Source organism: Homalodisca vitripennis, chromosome 6, assembly GCF_021130785.1.
Source record: "Homalodisca vitripennis isolate AUS2020 chromosome 6, UT_GWSS_2.1, whole genome shotgun sequence".
In the NCBI taxonomy this organism is placed as follows: Eukaryota; Metazoa; Arthropoda; class Insecta; order Hemiptera; family Cicadellidae; genus Homalodisca; species Homalodisca vitripennis.
Window position 1 is genome coordinate 30,238,375 of NC_060212.1, and position 23,335 is coordinate 30,261,709.

The following is a 23,335-nucleotide window of genomic DNA, read 5'->3' on the forward strand; positions in this document are numbered from 1 at the left end:
AAAAGAATTTGAATGTTGCCTGTCAGAAATAACTGTTGACAAGTTTTCCTTTATTCTGGTATGTGTGTACAGGTCTCCTAAACAATGTTTTGTAGAATCTTTTTTAGAAAAATTTGACATCTTATGTACAATATTACATGACAAATTCAAAAATATTATTATAACTGGTGACTTTAATATTAACGTTCTAAACCATGACAAAACATATTTTACATTTGTAAATATTTTAAAATCTTATAATTTGGATTACAAAGTAAACTTCCCGACTAGAATCACTACAGAATCAGAAACTGCAATAGATAACTTTGTTACTAATATAAATAGTAAACCCTTGAAAATATGTGGAATTATAACCCAGATCTCCGATCATGATGCTCAAATGTTGGAAGTTTTGGGATTAAATAAGTTACAAAAAAATGTATACAGAAAGTTCTCTAGAAAATATACACACAAAAATATAGAATTGTTTTTGAGATATTTAGGTAGTGAAAGTTGGTCTCAAGTGTACCAAGAAGCTACTGTGGAAAGAAAATATGACATGTTTTGTAATATTTTTTCACACATTTTTGAAATTTGCTTTCCTAAAATTATGGTAACCGATAGAATGTTTGATTTTAATCAGTGGATTTCAGATGACATTAAAATAAAAAAACAAAAATATTAGAATTAGAAAAAGATTTTAGAATGTTTAAAGATAAAGAGTTGAACGTAACAATTAGAAGTTTAAAAAAAAGTCTTAGAGTTGAAATAAATAATGTTAAAAAAAAATACTTTCAAGAAAAAATAACAAGTTCGAGAAATAAATCGAAAGCAATTTGGAATATTGTTAGATCTGAAATAAATAACCAAAATAAGTCTGTTAAGAATATAAACATTGAAGACAGTGGTAAAAAAATAACCAACCCTATTGCAGTAAGCAACTGCTTAAATGATTTTTTCGTCAATGCAGTAGACAGGCTTATAGTACCATACATTTTAATCACACAAATAGGGTAAACAGTGAAACCATTCCTAATATTCCTAATGGTTTAACTTTTAGATTTGAACCAATTGATGAGCTTAAATTGGAAAAAATTGTAATGGCCATTGAAAACAAGTCATCTGCAGGAATTGACGAGGTCCCAATAACAATAATAAAAAAGGCCTTTTATTTAATCTCAAAACCACTCACTCACCTTATTAACTCCTCATTGATTTCTGGTATATTTCCTCAAAAGCTAAAAATCGCTAAGGTAATTCCAATTTTTAAAAAAGGAAATCTATGTGATCCGGCATCATATAGGCCGGTATCATTGCTCCCTGTATTTTCAAAAATTTACGAAAAAGTAGTTTTTATTCAGCTGTTAAATTATTTAGAAAGGAATCAATTATTGGATGAACAACAATATGGTTTTAGGGTTGGTAGATCAACAATAACAGCAAGTATAAATTTTATTGAAAATATAATTGAGTCAGTGGATAAGCATGATAAAGTAATTGGCATATTTTTAGATCTAACAAGAGCTTTCGATAGCGTTTCACATGACACACTATTAAAATGTCTTAGCAAATAAAAAATAAAAAATAAAGAATTTAATTGGTTTGATTCGTATCTTAAAAACAGGCAACAATGTGTTGAAATACAACATGTAGCTGATGATCCTTTATGCAAATACAAATATATTAAAACATATCGCTCAAAATTGCAAGCAATGCAATATGGAGTACCCCAGGGATCGATTCTGGGTCCTCTCCTCTTTCTTTGTTATGTCGGGGGGTTGCCTGGATTGGTACCTGGGGGTGGCTCTGTCTGTATGTATGCTGACGACGTCAGCATCACTGTCTCAGGCAAATCAAAGGAAAGTATTGAAATATCCTCATTCGTTGGTCTTTCAAGGATACAACAATTTTTAGCAAGTAAAAATTTACTTTTAAATTCAGGAAAGTCTAATTTTATTTCGTTTTCCACAAAACAGGCGACATCAAAGTTAAACCCTCATATCACTGTTTATAATGAAGAACTGCTTCAAGTGAATAGCACAAATTTTCTTGGATTACTAATAGATAATAATCTTAGTTGGGACCAACATATTGATAAGATACTTAAAAAATGGCATCTGGACTTTACGCATTGCGTCAAATGGCTAAGGTTTGTAGCATTGACTTTCTAAAAACTATCTATTTCTCATTAATACATTCACATTTGGCTTATGGATTAAATATTTATGGAGCAACGACAAAAAAAATTTAGACAGAATTTTAGTTCAACAAAAAAAGGCACTTAGAATTATATTACATTTGAAAAATACAGAAACAGTTAAAAAATACTTTGAAGAGCTTGGAATTCTGACAGTTTATAGCTTATATATTTTCCAAACCGTTCTTTATGTTAGACAATACGACAAATCAACAGACAATAACAATGAACATAAATATAACACAAGATTAAACAGAAGAGTAGAAAAACATACATTAAACTTTTTTGAAAAGAAAACTACATTCATGGGAACAAAATTTTTATTTAATTTGCCAAGAGATCTGAGATTAGAACCAGATCTTGGCAAATTCAAAAGGAAATTAAAAGAACATTTGTTAAAACTTCCTTTATATTCACTTGATGAGTTCTTTTCAGGATAATTGATTTATATTTTAATAATGGATTTTTTTTTGTGTGTGTGTGTATACATGTATGTATGTGTGTGTGTATATATGTATGTATGTATATGTATGTATATTTATATATATATATATATGTTTGGATAAATAAGCTTTATTGGTAAAATAGTAGTAGTCTATAATGCTTTGAACAATTAATTGTAAACTGTTAATTACTAAGCATAAATTATGTTAAACTGATTAATGTTATTTTGACCCTATTCAATGTACAGTGTGCATTTTTACTTGAATAAAGTATTTATTGATTGATTGATTGATATATATATATATATATATATATATATATATATATATATATATATATATATATATATATATGGATACCAATAGGTTTGAAGTTCTAATTAACAGTTATTCACCAGTAACAAATAATTTATTTATGAGAATATTTATTTGCATTTGCAACTACTAGGTGAAGAGCTAGCTTTTTTATGCATTTTCTTCCATCATCATTCTACAACAAAAAATAAAGGCGTAAAAGTGTTTTAAGATCAACATTGTTCTTATGGGGTGAAACTCAGTTTGCTTCATTTTAAGAAACTTTGAAACTGTAAGGCAAGCATACTAGTAAGATAAGAAAGAGGATCATGCTGATAGGGTTTAAATAATAAATATCAAGCACAAGATTCGTAATTTTATTTCTGATATTTTCTTATCACTTACCCTAATGAAGGCAGTCTACCCTATAGTACTACTTTATAAAAGATCACAAAATAACTGCAAAACTATTAAAAATATTTAATACTTTGGTTCATTTAGTTTAAAACCGGCCTTATTCAGTTCCTACATGAACAATATTGTTAAAAGCATGTATTGTAATGAATGATTGAAACTGTTAAAACTAGTTTGTGGTAGTGTCAGCTACGTTCATGACTGATGAGACTTCCTCGAGAACTGGTAGACCAATGCAGGGATGGACTTGCTCAACAACGGGACGAGAATGGCCTGATGTACGATGGCGTACATGCGATAGTAGGGTCCTGCAAACGGGTCCTTCACAGCAGGACACAGCATGTGGTTCAAGTTCACTTGGGCTGGCTGTAACAGAACATGGCTGATGAGACTTCCTCGAGAACTGGTAGACCAATGCAGGGATGGACTTGCTCAACAATGGGCGAGAATGGCCTGATGTACAATGGCGTACATGCGATAATAGGGTCCTGCAAATGAGTCCTTCATAGCAGGACATCATGTGGTTCAAATTTACTCGAGTTAGCTTTAAAAAAAGCATGATTCTAAAGATTACACTGAGTACTGAAAATAATGAGTCCAAGTCAAAATTTGTAACCTCTTTATAATTATAAATTGTAGTAATAATCTCAATGATGAATAAAAATGCCCCATTTATAATTGTATGTTCATAGCATGTCCATGTTCTTGATCTTGTGTTCTTACTGGTAAAGGTTCATCTATAATGTTGGCAGTAATAACTGGTGTGATAGCACTGCATAGCAACAATAGAAAATATATATTCTCTATGCTATAGTTAGAGTCATTGCTAAATATTCAACTATTTCTCAATCATGGGAGATATAAAAACACACTACCCTATAACCTTTCAAAGCTCTGATAGCCTCTAATTCAAGCATTTAGAAGGCTACTATTCATGGTGAATAATAAATCTAGAATTGAACAATTTTACAGAGAAAATTGAATAATTTTATATCATTTTCAGAATAGTATTGTGTTACACCTAAACAAACTGTACAAATCAATAAATAAAATCTTAAAAATTGTATAAAAGTTCAAAACTATTTTTACTATGCAAGCAAATGGGAAACATTTTGGCAGTAGCTGATCTTATAGTAAATAGTTTTCTGTCAATAAAAGGGCTAATAAATAAATATCACAGCAAGCGAACTTACGATTCCAAGAGCTTGAAGCAGTATGAAGTGATATATGAGCAGTATTCCATACGACACAGCCGGCCAACTCATATCTGTCAAGTCTTCCACTTCAAAGACGCCTGTAAAACAATCAAACAGCCTTAAATTAATTAATTATTATTATATCACAAAAGTTATAAAGTTATTCAACATGTGAATTTTCTTCAGATACATTAAAAGCTGGACATAGAGTTAAACAGTTATGGAACAGACATGAGGTTTGATAAAACTGAACTAAAAGAAATACATTTAAATAGGGAGTTAACTGGATTATTTTAAGTTATAATTCACTTTCAACAGGCATAATTATATCCAAATTCAGGCTCATTTGGCTGTTCAGGATGGTTGGCTTTCTGGTTAACATATTCACAAATAATTTATACATCTAAAACAACATAATTTTGCATAAGCAAATGTATGATTCATTTATCACTAAAAATAAAATTAGGTTTCTTTTCCTACCGTCCAACCAATCCAAGTTTATGTGTTCTTATGGTGACGTGTTTCAAAAGTTAACCTTCATCGTCTGACCTTAGTAGCCGTGATGGTGAATGGCCTTTGTTATAAAATTAAAATTAGACAGAACTCTCTCTTTTCTAAATTTATCTTTACTTTAGTAGGTAGAAGTCCTAATGTAAAATTAAATTATTAAAGTTCTACATTCACCCAACATCTACTGTATGAAAATTAAAACATGAATGAGATGAAAATTGGCCTGGAAATAATGATTGTTGTAATATGGGCAGGTTATTATCAACATTGAAGAGTATGAAATTTATGCAGCTTTTAAGAGTTAAATGAAAAATTACAATACAAATCTAATATCGCCTTCAACACTGTTATCAAAAATGGAAAGGACGGCACCCCAGTCAGTACAGCTGTTTGGAACATTAACACCACATGTGGGTCAGAAACAGCAACACAGCTTGCATAATTCCAGTCATCCAACTGTCGCTACTGCGCTGCAGTCTACAGTAACATCGCACACGTTCATGTTATGTGTAAATGTTCAAGGGATATTTGTTTATTTATTTACATTTGTGTTGTGTAATTTAAATTTTATGACAAAGCCATCCACCACCAACTAAGATCCGATGATGAAAGTTAACTTTTGAAACACCATAAGAACACGTTATATTGGATAGGATTGGCAGTAGGATACCAATCCTATTTTTATTTTTAGTCATTATAATTGATCCTGGGCTATCTACACTGAATTAAAAATTCATTTATAGTAAAAATACAAGTTCAGACAATACATAACGAAATACAGTATATAATGTTTAAAGTAACTTCAAACATTCATTAAGATAAATTTTTTGGGATTAAAACTCAAGACAGAGGCATAATGAAATGTGGGTGTTAGCTTAAAATAAGGTTGCAAATACTGCGTATCTTTCATCTATTTCCACATGACTTTCTAAGTAACAAAAATGACCAGGTGGGACTACTTACACAAAATATTTTAATACATTAATGTACACTCCCCCCTAAAATTTGTCAGATTGGTAAGGATTCACAATATAATTGATAAAAGTGATTAAGAATTTACCTCAGAAACCAGAAATAACTTCAATTGTTATACTTTTTCACTCATATGATGCAAATAATTTGTTAATTGTAAATCAAAGCACATATATCGTGTGTATGTAATTAAAACAACAAATTCTAGCTATACCAATTTGAGAAAAAGAGATATTTTATTCAGTAAGTGCATATCGTTGGGATGAGCGATTCAATGGGTAAAGCAAAATACATAATAGCACACACAGCGATGTACTTGACTTGGCTGAGGGAAGAGGTGGGGGGGAGGGGGCAATGAATCTGTTTTACAGCACATTACAGCAAGGGATATGGAATAAATCAAAATTTTAATAAATTATATAGCCTAATTAAAGTAAAACAATAATTCCTGTATCCAACAAAAATTGCTGCTTGAATATATGTATTTTTATTTTTTGGAGTTCTTGGTGAGGGGGGTTGCTTCTATCTAACCTCCATAGTTACGCCACTGGCACCAAACGTGAAAAAATGAATAAATTTTTAATTTATTTTCCAAGAAATGTACAATACCGCAATCTTAAAAAATAATCTTTGTAATTGAAAACGATTTTTTAACCTATAGAAAGTAGCTTGAAACAAATAAAGCACCATAAAGCAAAGCATTGCCATTGGTAAAAAAAAGCCTGCAGCATGGGCCATGATGCATCTCAAACACAGGATCTCGTCCCTATATCTTGCCAACATCCTGACTGTACCAACACCCCTTCCATTCTAGATTTCAGCACTAAATTTTGCCAAAATCCTGGCATCATCAAGAATACACCCTTACCATTCTATATCTCACACCTATATTTTACAAACATCCTGGTTGCACTAGGAATACACCCCTTCCATTCTAGATTTCAGCGCTATATTTGCAAAAATCCTGGCATCATCAAGAATACACCCTTACCATTCTGATATCTATATTTTACCAACATCCTGATAGCACCAGGAATACACCCCTACCATTCTATATCTCATCCCTATACGGTGATCACTTTGTGGCAGCATCAGAAATATACCATTCTAGATCTAATTACTATAATTTACCAACATCCTGGCAGTATTAGGAATTATACACCCCTGCCATTCTAAATCTCATCCTTATATCTTGCCCATTTTCTGACAGCATCAGGAGTACACTCCTACCATTCTAGATCTCATCCCTAAAAGTTGACCACTTTCTGACAGTATCAGGAATACACCCTACCATTAAATCTCATCCCTATATCTTGCACCTCCTGGCAGAATCAGGAATATACATCTACTGTTCTATATCCCATTCTACTAGAGAGAACTAGCTAAACATTTGTTTTTGTGATTTTCAGTCAGCATTTTCAGAACCCAGCATGACCTTAATTTCTGTACTTCACACGTTCTGCCACAGTTTCATAAATCACACTTCTTGAAACTCACCAGGTAATGAGGAAATTGTAAAGTGTCTGTTCTCTTTCACTTTTTTATCAACTAGTAGCTCATCATGCACATTTGTATGGCCATCTTTAAAAGTTCTCACCCATTTTCGTACCATCCCATAACTTGTAATGTTTTCTCTGTACACATACACAGATCTGACGATGAATGTCAACAGCTTTCACGCCTTTAGCATTAAAAAACATATCACAGTCTTTGGCATTTGAACACTTTCAACAACGTCAAATGGATCTGTAATGGCGGCTATGGCTTGATAACAGAATGTGGTACTCAGCGCGCATACACTGATTTCCGACCACAGTGCTATAATGGTGAAATTCCAAAATGGTACTTACTTTAAAAACATGTCTTGTACTATATTTGAAGTAATAAACTTTATACGAGGGGTATTAGAAAAATAAGGTTCCCTATGCCGCCGAGACAGAATGCGATATGTTGGGAGAAATCTGGCAACACTGTCTTACTCATCAGCTGTTCCTCTCTCTATCCATACCACTCGCGCCTCGCTACGTCCAACAGTGCTGGCCTAGCTGCTTTCAAAGATGGAGCTCCCTATCGTTGTTACCGCCAGATGCGAAATTCGTGCTGTGATACGTTTTTTAAATGCAAAACAGATTTCACCTATTGAAATTCATCGTCAGTTAATCGAAGTTTATGGGGAAAACTGCATATCTGTTCAACACGTTCGGTAACGGTGCAGAGAATTCAGTGAAGGCCGCATGGAAATTCACGATGAAACCCTAAGTGGACGGCCTTCAGTTTCAGATGGAGTTGTTGAAAAAGTTGAGACAATATTGGTTGAAGATCGGCCATCCCCCCTACAGCCCAGACCTAGCCCCAAGTGATTATCACTTATTCCCAAAATTAAAGGAACACTTGGGTGGCCAATGCTTCAGTACCGATGATGAAGTCAAGAAAGAGGTTACTCGATTCCTCAAAGGATTGGCGGCAGAATTCTACAACATGGGGATAGAAAAGTTGGAGCATTGTCTACAGAAGTGTTTGGACAGAAACGGTGATTATGTGGAAAAATAGCTTAACTTTTAAGTTTTAAATTGATGTATAACACTAAGTAGAAATATAGAGCTGTCTATTTAAAAAATCATGGGAACCTTATTTTTCTAATACCCCTTGTACATGCTCTAAGGGACGAAATCGATTGCTGTCGGAAAAAGTTGGAATAGGTAAGCCTATCTTAAATTAGAACAAAACAGTGTTTAAAGAGATTGCACACTTACTTTATTACTTGCAGATTTAAACCTGACAGCTCATAAAAATAACTAAGTGTTCATGCACACAATATATACTGAATAAGCTTTAGATAATATATGATAACATGTATCAAAAATTAAAACTATCAGGAAAGTGGTTAAACAATTTCAATAAATAGCATCCCATTGATATTTTTTCTGTAGCAGATAATTTTCGAGATATAAAGAGGAAATCTTACATCTCTCTTTACCTATATGGCTTTCAACAGCACTTAGGTATTATAGTGTTCATGTATTTACTATAATATCCCAAATGTGTGTAATATCAGACAAAAGTATGAAGAAGATACTCAGACTCAGGCAATAGCTGAAGAAAGCTATGAACGGACACCCAAATAACAAAGTAAAAAAATGTTAAACTACTTCAATAATTCTCAAAAGAGAAAGGGCATAGGAAATAAAAAAAGAAAGTAAAACCAATAATCACACAAATAAGCCCTGTTGTTAAACTACAGGCCAACATGGTACTGCGGGGTAAAACAATAAAATCAGTGCAAATATAACTAAAAAAATAAATGTTATAAACAAAAAACTACAATAAAACCTAACTGAAACAGAACTGTGAACCACTACATCCAAAACAGTGCAAATGTTACAAAATTACAATACTCCAGAGGTCAGATATGTCAAAACCCAAAAAATACAAAAAAAAAGAAAAAAAACAGGAAAGCATAACAGGAAATAAAATAAACGATGACCTGATAAACATACCTCCCAGTCGTAACAAATATATCGGAATTATCAACATCATCGTATGCTGAATCCAATATATCCAAGTCTCAAATGGCAGCTAAACCAAAAAAGATTTTCCATAAAATATTTAACTACTATGAACAAAATTTAAAATAGGGAGAAACATAGAAATCTGAAGTTGACATGACAAAAACATCACATTTTAATTTTACTGCAGCTATTTGTATACAGCCACTGAAAATCTTTACTATTACAAGTTATGAATTTTAGAGTTAATTTTTTCCATGTATAGTTAAACATTTATTTAAAAAAAAAATTTAAAGTTACATAAAAATGTTATATAAGTTTTAATGAATCCGATGATTGTAAAATTGTTTATATTTATGAAATAATAAAATATAAATTGTTTCATGAAATAATGCAATGGCTGGTCAGATGTGGGAAAGACAGTAGAGTGTTATGCAAAAATATTACTTTAATATCATAAACTATTCTTATTTTTCTAAGCAAGAGATTTGTCATCATCGTATTAATTATTATTACCTAATACTTATAATAGATCATACTGTATTTATTAATTTAATATCTTGTTCAGCCATGTCAGATACTACAAAACCATTACATATAACTATGCTTTAATTATATTGTAGAATCAAACAATACGTTATTTTATAAAATAGCTTTAATTTAAATAAATATAAATAATACAATTAAATCCAAAAACACTCATGTTTTCCAAGAATTTATTCTGGAACACCGTGCCATATACTAGACATGAGAGTATGCAATAAGAATCAGGGCCAATTCTAAGTTTAACTGATTTTCCACATAGATCTCACCGACAAACCATTGAAACATCCTCTGTCAAGTTTGACCAATCTTATTACACCCTTGACTTTGTACTGAATAAATTAATAACATTTATTACTAATGTACTAGAAAACAAAGAGTTATTAAGTACTTAATAACACTGGATTATTTATTCAAGCGATTTAAAAATAATTCACTATATATAAAGAACAGTTTCTTTAGGGTTTGGAGTAGCCAGACTCCTTTACTGAGTAGATAAGGGGGAGCCTTATCTGCACTACTGTTTAAAGTCTAAAATAATTACATCAAATTTAAAAACATTCATGTTTGCTTACATACTATGTGGATTTATCTATTAAGAATTAATCTATTTATTATTAAGATTTACCTTGTTAGATTAGCATGACTTTAGTATTGTAATTTGTTTTTTAATTTAAAATAATTTTCGACTTCTATTTTTCCTAGAATTTAATTAAAACCTAGTGTAAACTATTGAATAATTAACTAACAAGTTTGTAACAATATTTTTGACCATTGATTTTATTTTGTGTTTTCTAAGAGTGGTTTAGAAGTTAATTTATCAATACAAAGTGCTTAATATTTTGACATAAATCAGGTTTTGTTTTAGCATAGTTTGCGCATAAAACTAGAAACTTCGGCTCAGTGTTGTCCCTATCAAATTAGAGTATTTATAACATTTTACAAAATAAACATCTGCTTCCACAATTTTATCCTCCTTGCACAAACGTTTTTCCATCCATTATATTAAGTAATGAGCAGTAATACAAGGGCATTTGGAAGCAGTAAAGCCTGAATTAGAAGAGATGTGAGCAAAGTTGAGACCCTACTTTAATTTTACAGTTCTGCACAGAAATGGAGCTGGTGTGTTTTCGTGATTGAAAAAGAACTATGAGGGTCTACCATTGACTTTATTACTGCAAATATTTTTCTTAATCTGTGCAATAATGATGCATGATAATATACACCATTAATTATGCTCTTTTCGAAAACAGCCAGATACAATTATTGACACAGCTAAAAAATAATTTCCATCATCTTATTGCAAAAAATAAGTCTGCTTTTTCGGTGTACAACTGATGTTTGAACCATTATTTGGTTTTAGGAATAAGTAGTAATTAATCTGTTTCAACCACAGAGATAAATAATAATAATAATAATAATAAATGCCTTCTGGATCTTCATGAACTAATTGACTAGTGAACAAAAAAAAATTGCACAACTTTTATTACATGAAATCAAAACTATACACACACAAAATCACCCAAACAGGTTGGACACTTATATCTAAAAAATGAGACATCTATTTAAACTCTAAAAACTAATAAGAAAGTAAAATATTTCAAGGTTTAATGTAGTTCTCCCAAAATTCCACACATTTAATGACCAGTGTAAGAGGTCTTATAAGAGCTCCTAGTACATTTTGTGTTTTGAAAACTGAAGGCTATGTTTCAGTACAGGAAGCAAGTAAGTCTTTGTTTTACTTTCAAAAGCAGTTAGGCTATTAAAAATATGAATTACTAAACATATAAATAGTTTAAAGTTGATGTTAAAAAATATTCTGTTTACATAATTTATGACATGTTTACAATGATTTTTTATCAATTCAGATCTTATAAAAAAATATATGTAATACTTGAAGGTCGTCAAATACAAAAGTAACGACCGATTCGACACCTTCAAAACAAAAAAGGTGTGACTGCTCAGAAAATGCAATCTTTTTAAATATGAATTTCATTAATGATCTCAACACATTCTATGACAATAGTAGCTATACACAGTTATCTACTATGAAAAATGTAATGCTTTACGTATAAGATGTGAATTTGTTAACCAGAAACTTAAAATGAATAGTTTAGTCTTTGAGATTATAAGAAATAATTTACCTTTAACAATAAAAGTTTCACTGTGCACTGTTTCTTAGAGTGTACTATCTGTATTTAAATTGTAAACAATTAACTAGTGCTTATTAGGAAAAAGTAAAAATAAAGTTTTAAATTTCTTAGTTAAAACAAGATGAGAAGACCAAAAATTATATAGACATTTATTACATTGGGAAAGTTGAATGTAAACTAGTTCTTGAAATATTCAATATATAAATTTATGTTATAGAGTTGTAATTTAGACATTCATATTATTATTATTAACATCCATACTTACTCATTTGCCAATAGCCTATTGGACTTGGAGATTTATTAAGATTTCCAGTTTTTTGTAATAATGCCTTATCAATTATTTTACTCATATCTCAAAACTGTAGACTTAAACGAGCTTATAAGGTAGTATGCTTCTGGAATGCCCTAATAATGTCTAATTCATCTAAAATTGTATATAACAAATTAAAGGCATTCTGAAATTAGCACACATCTAGTGTGTAAAAAATGAAAATAAAATTTATTTCACAAATAGAGAGACAAAGAATTTTAAATAAAAATCACATTATAGCTTAGTATTAGGTTTTTTAATTTTTCAATATTGAAATAAGACACTACAATCACTTAATTGCACGAAAACAATATTTAAGTTGCCCTACAATAATACTACACATATATACAGTTTTCTACATATAATGTTGATATGGTGTGAAGAGTCGATTCAATGTGAATGTTGAGTTCAGCTCCTTTTCATCTTCTGCTTAGTGCAGCGTCTGAAGTGAGTGCCTGCCTGAAGAGATCGAAAATAAGATCTTGTTTTTGGTTATCTTCAGACGAATATGGCTCCAGATTCCAGGAGTCAAGTCTGTGACAGCATCAGATTGCAGACGCTGCACTAAGAAGATGGACAGAAGCTGAACTTAATATTTACATATACAGTTTGATACCTCCTTCATTATCAAACTTAATCTCTCACTTACATCTTACCCTCACTCAATACAAATTCTTTCCAACATTCTTACATCAAAGCTCTCACAATAACCGCTATACCACTACACTGCGTAATTTAGAGTACTGGGCCAAAAATAGATCCCAGTGAGATACCTTTAGCTATATTTTTTGTTTCCAAAAACTTGGTTGAAGACTGGCAATACAGAAATTGGAAGATTGCTAGGAAGCAAGCTATGCAGAAGCTTGCTAGGAAAATCATAAACAGGTAAATGGCCAAAATTTTGAATTTTTTAAAACTGAATTTATTAGAAAAATAATTCTTGTATCACCTCCAAAAAGAGTTCTTTTTAGAAAAAAATATAAACACATTTAAAACAAAACTAAGGGATTACCTGGTCCAACTTGAATATTACTCCTTCAAGAAGTTTTAAGAAAACTAAAAGAAAACAAAATTACTACTATTGTGTATTTATGTGTATGTAAATAAGTTTGTGTACATTTACAAAATTTAAGTTTTTACATTCTCCACCTATTAGAAGTAAGACTTCAATATTAAAACCCTGCTATTCTTAATATGTTTATTTAGTTGTATACCTCTGACACTACTTTGTACAATTGTATATTTTATGAACAAACAATGATTAAATCTTGAATATTCAAAGGATATGTGAGTAAATTCTTAGGATTGGATTTATGAAAATTGCGCTTCAAAGGGCTGTTTCTGCCCCCAATGTGCTCTTTTGAATTAATTTAACACTAAACAACTTAAGTTAAAATGCGAGACATTCAAGACATCAAAGTGGTCAAAGTCATACTCTAAATTCTCTTTATTTATTCTTGTACAATTAGTATATGAAATATTATAATTTATTAAAACTAATTAACCTATGATAAATTTAACAATATTTGATCAAGTTTGGTAAACTAGAATCTATTGTCCTATTGTAGTAGGAGATAGATACAGAATAGAGTAATTTTTTGTACTACAACCAGGGAGTACTGATTTGAGAATGTGTGAATGTGTTTTATGTCTAATTTGTTACTATGAAGTCACATCAAATCAGCATAAGGATACGGAATGGGTAAAATGTACAGCAGCGGCGTAACTAAGGGGGGGGGGGGAGTGTGGTGAAAAATCTGAATAAACCTTTCAAAAGTCCTACAGCTTTTTTGTGTAACAGCAATCCAATTTTGTTTGAAATGCAGTTTATAAATGTTTTACTTTGAATTAGATCTATATAATTTATTTGAATTTCAACTAATTAAAATTTATTCCATAATTCCTGTTGTGGTGTGTTGTCCAATCAGATTCCTAGTTACGCCACTGCCATACAGACTAGCTACTGCAAAGCTGAATGTTAAAACAAATTTAATGCTTTAGGAATAAAAACAAACAAACAGGCTTCAATAAACACCCCTTTTATTAAGGTTCGTTTTTCAGAAATTTGTTTCATTGGTTTATGCCCATTTTTATAAAAACTCATACTCATTTTGGCCACTCGAACGTAATTTTGTAAAGGTACTTACATATTTTCTAATTTAATTAGTATAAAAAGAACAATCAAACAGGTATTTTATTACCAACCTTGGCTCTCAGAATTCTTGTTCCTTCTGGTTTGTTATAATAATTGTTAGTTCCTATCTTTAACATTAGTAAACAATACCATTTTAAAATTACTTTATGTGTGGGATATACATTTTTTTAGGTAAAACATTTTATTTACTGATACAGTTATTGTCTATTTAAACATTTTTTTCCAGTAATTTGATTAACTCTTCTCATTTGTTGTCTTCATGTTTCATATAAATGTTAAGTATTTTTTATAATATGTTTTTGAGTTTTATAATCAGACAACAGTTTACAAACAGAAATAATATATTGTGAAACCACACAAAAAACGTTAAATTTGAAACATGTATATAATATTTTAAATTAATATTTATTTATAAAGAGCTTTTTAACCCTATAACTGGTTATGTAATACCACTAAAATGATAGGTGATTCTTCTACTATGTGTAAAGCCTTCTTTGTTTACATACATTAACAACATATATATTTGTATTATATATCATTTTTTTCATAAAACATAGAATAAGCACAGTAATACAGTTATAAATAATTATTAATAATTTTATCTCTTAACAAATGTAAACTTTTTAAGTTTTAAAAAACAATATTTGAACTTAATAGCTTCTAGACAAGGTAGATTAAAATGTTATATGTACAACATTTTAACTATTTTCTAACAAGATTTCTACTGATATATACACTCATTTGGAATCACAAAAAGGTTATTTTTAAATAATGTCAGGTATTTCATTAAAAGAAACCCCACATATAACTATCCTTCAGAGCTTTCTGAATAATGATTTTCCTAAAGTGATATCTCACGATTGTTACTTAAACCACAAGGATCAGTTGTTTCAGAGGTGAATACGATAACACAAGACACTAAAAAATATTTTTTCCCCAATTCGTGGATACATTAGGAAGTGAACTGAATGAATATGTGGCTGCAGACAGCAGATTGCACCAGAGTGGTGCGAACATGTGTTTAGTGAAGCCGGTATTTTATATGCTACAGGTTATACAACAAAAGTTGTACTATATAAAATGTAGCCAATGAGACTATGTGTAGTTCTAAGTGCAAGCCAAGGTTGTACGATGTTCAACATCCCAATATACAGCATTTCATAAAAATGGGATATAAATTACATCATTACTGTACAGCACACATAATAATAATTAATATACGACTTTCACGAGTAGGGGGGGGAGGAGAGGGAGGATGGGAGTGTTAAAGGGCCCCATACACCTGCGAGTCTGCGCCGAGTCTAGCTCGCGAGCCGGATCCGCTGATTATTCAGCATACACCTACGTATCTTGTTCGCCCAGTTACAAACATGAGTTTTTCGAAGAAGGTTGCAGCTGCGGTCATAGTGTTAGATGAGCTAGGTGTATTGTATGAGCTATGTAAAAAGAAACGGAAGAAAAGGGTAATGTGGTCAAAGAATTGGTTACTAAATACTGTAGAAAGAGATTTAGTCACATGAATTTATTGAATTTTGTTAGGAATGATAGTCACCAAGACTATCAGAACTATTTAAGGATGTCAGCTGAAAGTTTTAACATGTTATTGGACAAGGTTAAACCGCTTATAACAAAAAAAGACACTATACTGCGCCTATATCACCAAAAAACGCTATATCACCAGAGGAACGCCTCACTGCTACTCTCCGTTTTATGGCTACCGGACGGTCTACATAATAAATGCTATCGGCAAATTTCGATACTCTTCAATAAATGTTGTTAAAAAATCAGGGCTCATAAATAACTTGGAGTCAGCCATGTTAACTCAAAACAAAACAAAACACCTTACCCTTGGCGGAACGAGTGGTGCATAACATTTGGCCTGCAGTAGTGAAAACGGAATGAACAGATTTTTCGGTGGTGGGGGCACGAGTCCGATGCGTAATGCGCCATACACTGGCGAACTGATACTCGAGCCGAGCCGAGCCTAGCCGCACGGCAAGCAGTGGCGGATCCGGCTCGGCTCGCCTGAATTTGACTCGGCTCGGTTCTTTATTGTCCATACACTGACGGATTTGGTCCATTTCTAGGCGAGTCGAGCCAGGCTCGCGAGCCACACTCGCAGGTGTATGGGACCCATAAGAGTACAGTCCAAAGCACTCAAGTAGACCATACTTAATGGCAGGTACCATAATTCAGAGATGAAGAAAATACATTGTACTATCCATAACACAAAATCATGGTTATAGACTGTATGGAATGATAACTATGTTTAAATGAACAATCCTCTAAGTTTGGCATGGTAATGATACACATGTATCTATGAAATAAGGATATACAGATTGTATGCTTACATTGAGTGCATCGAGTTCGGGGAAACCTAGAGCTAGGACGGCACCATTCATGCAGTTCAGGTGAAAACGGAATACAGCACCGACTTGCTTACTTGGAGGGGCAGCTAGTAAATAGATCTGTAATCACAAATGTTCAGGTGAAACAGAATACAGCACCGACTTGGTTATTTGGAGGACCTTCTAGGAAATAGATCTGTAACAGCAACAGTTCAGGTGAAACATAATACGGCACCGACTTGCTTACTTGGAGGGGCAGCTAGTAAATAGATCTGTAATCACAAATGTTCAGGTGAAACATAATACAGCACCGACTTGCTTACTTGGAGGGGCAGCTAGTAAATAGATCTGTAATCACAAATATGTTCAGGTGAAACAGAATACAGCACCGACTTGCTTACTTGGAGGGGCAGCTAGTAAATAGATCTGTAATCACAAATGTTCAGGTGAAACATAATACAGCACCGACTTGCTTACTTGGAGGGGCAGCTAGTAAATAGATCTGGTCCTAAATCACAAATGTTCAGGTGAAACAGAATACAGCACCGACTTGCTTACTTGGAGGGGCAGCTAGTAAATAGATCTGTAATCACAAATGTTCAGGTGAAACAGAATACAGCACCGACTTGGTTATTTGGAGGGGCAGCTAGTAAATAGATCTGTAATCACAAATGTTCAGGTGAAACAGAATACAGCACCGACTTGGTTATTTGGAGGACCTTCTAGGAAATAGATCTGTAACAGCAACAGTTCAGGTGAAACATAATACAGCACCGACTTGGTTATTTGGAGGGGCAGCTAGTAAATAGATCTGTAATCACAAATGTTCAGGTGAAACAGAATACAGCACCGACTTGGTTATTTGGAGGACCTTCTAGTAAATAGATCTGTAACAGCAACAGTTCAGGTGAAACAGAATACAGCACCGACTTGCTTACTTGGAGGGGCAGCTAGTAAATAGATCTGTAACAGCAACAGGTCAGGTGAAACAGAATACAGCACTGACTTGCTTACTTGGAGGGACAGCTAGTAAATAGATCTGTAATAGGAAACTGTTACTCCTTAATAGATGACAGCACTATAGGTTTAATTCGCTTAACAATTATTTGGTAAGTAATAAAATGTATTTAACAAAATAAAAAACACAAATTTTAGCACTGTACAATATTAATAAGATTAAAACTTCACATTACTATAGAATTTGAAATAATAGCTTAAATTTACTAATATTTTTGTTTTATTTCCACTATCATTATGAGTTTAATAGTTTCATTGTAAATGAGCAAATATTGTCATATTATTATCATACTCATTAATATTGCCTGATGATACAATCATTATTTTTAAAATATGCATTACATTTCTACAAACATTTGTAAGCACTTGGCAAATTAAGAATACTTCTACATCAACTCTCACAGGTTAAGTAAATATAAATTTCAATAGGTAAATGTCCAAAGACATTTAGAGGTTTAAAATATTTTAAAATTAATCAGATTTGATTTCTAATGATGTGACAGTGGATTGAATAGAGAGCCATTCACAAGTAGTAAATGATTATAGATTATGAATAAAGTTTAATATATCATCTAATAAAACGTATTATGATTGCATTAAAACAAGGGTATCTATTATTTCTTCCAGATACAATTAAAACTATAAAATTACAGTTAATTAAACATATACTGCTTGGAATGTAAATTTAACATAGTTCTCGATAATTTGTTATTATCGTGAAGCCCCTATTTATAATATATATATATATTAGGAACTGTAGATTATAACTGTAATCTGAAAAAACACCAGAACATGATAAGCCACTGCTTTGAAAAAATTCTGCCTATGCCACTACCAGGAATAGAAATGACAAAGCAAGATAGTAAGTAGCCTATGCTGTCATAGGCGTAGTATTTCTGAACAGCACATGGTGACAGCTAAAATTGGAGTAATATTCTAAAACTAAAATCCACAAGGAAAAGTTCTCTTAATAATCAATGGCTTTTAAAATAATAGAGTTTACTGCATAAATAGCAAAAGAACTAAGACAACACTTACCTGTAAAGCTGTGGTAACATGGCAGGGGTTGAGGAGAAATATCACAGTTTTAGATGAAAACTTGAAACCTATTTCTATTCCAAAAATTAGAGTCATGAGCACCAGAAGTAACCTTTTCCCAAAGGGGTCCACTGTGTGCTCCTGTACAACCGGAATTGGCGAGAGGTTTCTAAGGCCCCATTTCAAAAGTGGGGCTGTCAGGCCCATGACAAATATCGTCTCCAGTATGCGCTTGGTCATGGAGAGATACGCAGTGCACTCAGGGCCACCGTTGCCCCCGACGGTGATATTGACGCCAGTGTGAGCCCAGTCTAACATCGTGTTATCTGTAATAGATCAAATCTAAGTAGGGATCATCCATACAACAATAATAATATGTCAATTTCATATACACGCAAATATGAATTAAAAATTATGTTTAATGTCATGTATGATACTGGTGGCTCCTTATTATAATGCAGCCTATAAGAACCCATGTGATTAGTTCTTAGGAGCTAAAGTTGTAATTTCACAAAAAATCGATAATTTATCATTCGATGGATGGTAAAGCCTATTTACTGTACCCACATTTGTATCAATCAAATAACTGTAAGGGTGCAGTATAATAAGGTATTCATGAAGCCTTATCGAAATCTTCATATTCGTAATTATCTAAAACTTCTAAAACCAATCTTGAACCAAATTACATAATAGATATTTCAAATTACACTATAGTTTGGCTATGTTAAAATATTATTTATTTATAAAATGTAACAAACAAAAACAATGTACCATATAGTTACTTTTTACTATTTTGAAGGATAAATGTGTCTGACAGCTTGAGACACAAATAACACGTGTATATCGCATTGTACTTGCAGCCAATACTCAAATACGATATAGGCCTACATGATTTTACTTCATTTGAATGAATTTAGAACAATAATATTGAACCGAATTACGTTATAGGCTTTCAATATTGTATTAAAGTGAATATTTTTATTTATAAAATAAATATAGGTATTTAAGATTATAGAAAAGTACAGTAATTTAGTTATATTGTTATAACTATACTAAACAAATCTCTTTACAAAATGATAGGCAATCTGTAATGGTATTTCTGCATGTACTGATGACGTCAAAACTACATTAGCTTATTAAAAAGTAATAGTTAGTTTGGATCCACTAAAATTGTACATGATTTTTAATATTTAATTAAACAAAACTTAATAAAAAAAGTCTTAATGTGTGGTTTTTTTTTGTAACATTGTGTTTGTTTTGACTTTTCTTGCAACAAAAAACCATTTGATTTCCCCTTACAGTTCTAGTTTTTTACCTCGTTACTACAAATTGGCTCTTTTAATTTACAGAGAAAAGATCATTATGTAGCCATTTAAAAAAACATTGCTCAATGTTTTAAAAATAGCCTACATTTGACACAAAACAGTATATTAAAACGTAATTTTTTCTTGACAATGTCATTTAGACTCAATAAGGTTTTACTTGATTTTACTTGTTTGAATGAACTTAAACAATAAAACAATATTGTTATTTTGTAAAAATAAAAGCAGCTGATAATTAGCTATTCATTATGAATATCTGTAAAATGTTTGGATATTATAAGATTAAAGGCCGAGGTGGCAAATCACGAATTTGACGTTATCAACGTATTCTGCTCATGCTCCCTGAACAAAAAAATATATATGGTTTTAGGGAGTGCAAATGACAAATAACATGATTTTTGAGGGTATATACATAAATAGTTAAGTTCTTAATGTTTTAATGTTCTGTTTGTGTGCTGTGTCCGGATATCTGTAATATTATCTGCGGGTGGGGAGGTGGGACTGATAGCGTATCTGTTATCTGAGCGCTCTGGGGCAGAAGTCAGGACATAACGTGTACTGTAGGTTGGATTGAGTGAGTGCGTGACAATCATGGATCAACCATCCACTTTAGTTCGTCGGAGAACCAATCGTAGTGAACTGGTGTGTCGTAAATATTATCTGCGGCTGGGACTGATAGTTTATCTGTTATCTGAACACTACCGGGGCAGAAGTCAGTGCTTCACTAGATATCGTGTACTGTAGTTTGGATCGAGTGAGTGCGTGACGATCATCATGGATCAAACCATCCACTAGTTCGACCAATCGTAGTGAATTGGTGTGTCGGAGTGTTTTGTCGGGAATGTTAAGAGTTTATGTTTCGACCGAAATGAGATTATGGAACTTTGGGATTATACCGACCACACTAGTATGAAGAAACACAAAAAATAGAAATTTATAGAAACAAACATGATAGAACGAAAAAACAACTCTTCAATTACAAAATTACAAAACTTACAAGCATTTCCAGGTATTGTGATCGTTATTGTTGTCGCTGTTATCTTATCTTTCTCGAGAATCCTGATTACGGCAGACCGCGCGGCCATCACATGATTTGCACGGTACATAATTGCCTTTCCATTACAATTCAATTTATATTTCTGATTAAGCACCCTCTAGAATTTGATATTTTACTGATAGGTACTATCTCGAGGGGATGTTTTTCTTTCGTCGACCATCAGCGCGGGGCAGCACCAAAGGTGCTGCCAAAGCCCGCGCTGATGGCCGGAGGCACTCGCATTTTGGGTGGCGGAAATGTGATCAAGAATAAAAACCAAGTTTTTAGTGTTTTTTTAATAAAGAGTTTAGTTTGGTAAAATGTTTGTTTTTGTTGAATTTTTGTGTTTGGAGAAATGTAAAGGTAAAACACGGAAGTACAACAAAGCGATGCACCAGCTGAACGGGCAGCGAGACTCTGCAATCACGTTATCTACTAGGACGCTCGACTTTGACCTCTGTCTGAGGATGGGGAGGGGTTTGCGATAAGACAATTCCTGTTTTATATTGACGAAATATTGTTCTACGCTAATCTAGTAATCAGTAGAAACGAAATGTGAAATAACGATTCATGTCATGGGTGTGGGTCGGTATAATCCCAAAGTACCGAGATTATTTAGTTTCTGTACATTCAGTGGAACACCACTAATGGTAAGTGTTCTCTATTAATTTATATACGTATTCATATTAGGGGTATTCATGATTTATTAAGTTTTTTTACACAGTACATAATTGTATTTCCATAAACAATTCAATTTTATATATCTGATCAGCCCCTCTAGAATTTGATATTTTACTGATAGGTACTACTATCTCGAGGGATGTTTTTCTTTCGCTGATATCAGCGCGGGGCTGCCGAAGCCCGCGCAGATGGCCGAAGGCAACTCGTCTCAACTCGATAACAACTAATTAATTTGTGGCTCGAAATTTAAGAAAAACATTGTTCATTTAGATCAAAATTCTGCTCATCATTTCAGTATTAATTTTTATTTACGTTTGCAAAGATGGCGCCCGCATCCAATGACGTCATCAACGAGGTTGAATCATGGTCACAAAAGATCACGTGATGCCCAATGTGGATGTAGAACATAGAAATATTGCTTCCGTGCTTGAACAGTTGTTCCATTTTTTTAATGTTCTAGAACTTGTGTTATTTCTCATTTCCACCCCATCACAGCTTATATTGTTTCGTTTTGTAGGACAATTCCAATAAGTTAATAACATGAAACTCGTATTTTTTGCTGCTCCGGCGGCCGGTTAATATAAACAATTACCAAATGTGCCATAATATTACCATAATATTCAATAGTTTTAATATTTCTAATCAATAGTAGAATTTGATTGTCATTTATTATGCTGTAACCAAATGTAACTATGTTTTTTTTAAAAATATATGTGTGTGCACCCATAAAACATTTTCTAATGTAGGGTAGTCAATTAAGTCAATAAACAAATAAGTAAAGCCATACACAATATAAACATAGATGTTACTTGTAGGTGTATTCAATTTCTCTGAAAAACATGAATGAGCTATTGGTAGATAGATAAGAAGTATGCTACATTAATTATACAGACTAAAATCTTAATAGACAAATACAACTTAAACTTCAAAACTAATTCGAAATAAAACATAATAATCATTGCCTGCCTGCTCACCTTCTTGTTGCACTGTGGGGTATACGATATGCCTAATTATTGTATTCACCGTTTCATTATGAAAGACGAAAAATATAATTTTACATCTCTCCTAGATATTATCTACAACACTTGTACATAATTTACAAATAATTTAACAAGAATTTTATACACTAATTATCTTCTGTGTTCTGTCATGATATTGACTTTTCAATCCTTTTTTTTGTCGTCTGTCAACTGCAAGTAGAGTAACATGTGTTTCTGGTTG

The 23,335-nt window shown here is 32.2% G+C and overlaps 1 protein-coding gene across 1 annotated transcript; it reads right to left on the bottom strand.

The window, feature by feature from the left end:
- Positions 1 to 3,274: 3,274 nt before the first annotated feature.
- Positions 3,275 to 23,293, bottom strand: LOC124364175 (transmembrane protein 164). The gene is made up of 6 exons (XM_046819454.1): positions 23,089 to 23,293; positions 19,076 to 19,401; positions 17,024 to 17,140; positions 9,503 to 9,581; positions 4,521 to 4,621; positions 3,275 to 3,693 (listed from the first exon to the last, which is right to left on the bottom strand). The coding sequence occupies exons 2-6, from the start codon at positions 19,391 to 19,393 to the stop codon at positions 3,523 to 3,525; spliced, it is 786 nt and encodes a 261-aa protein (XP_046675410.1). The 5' UTR covers positions 19,394 to 19,401; positions 23,089 to 23,293; the 3' UTR covers positions 3,275 to 3,522.
- Positions 23,294 to 23,335: the final 42 nt, after the last annotated feature.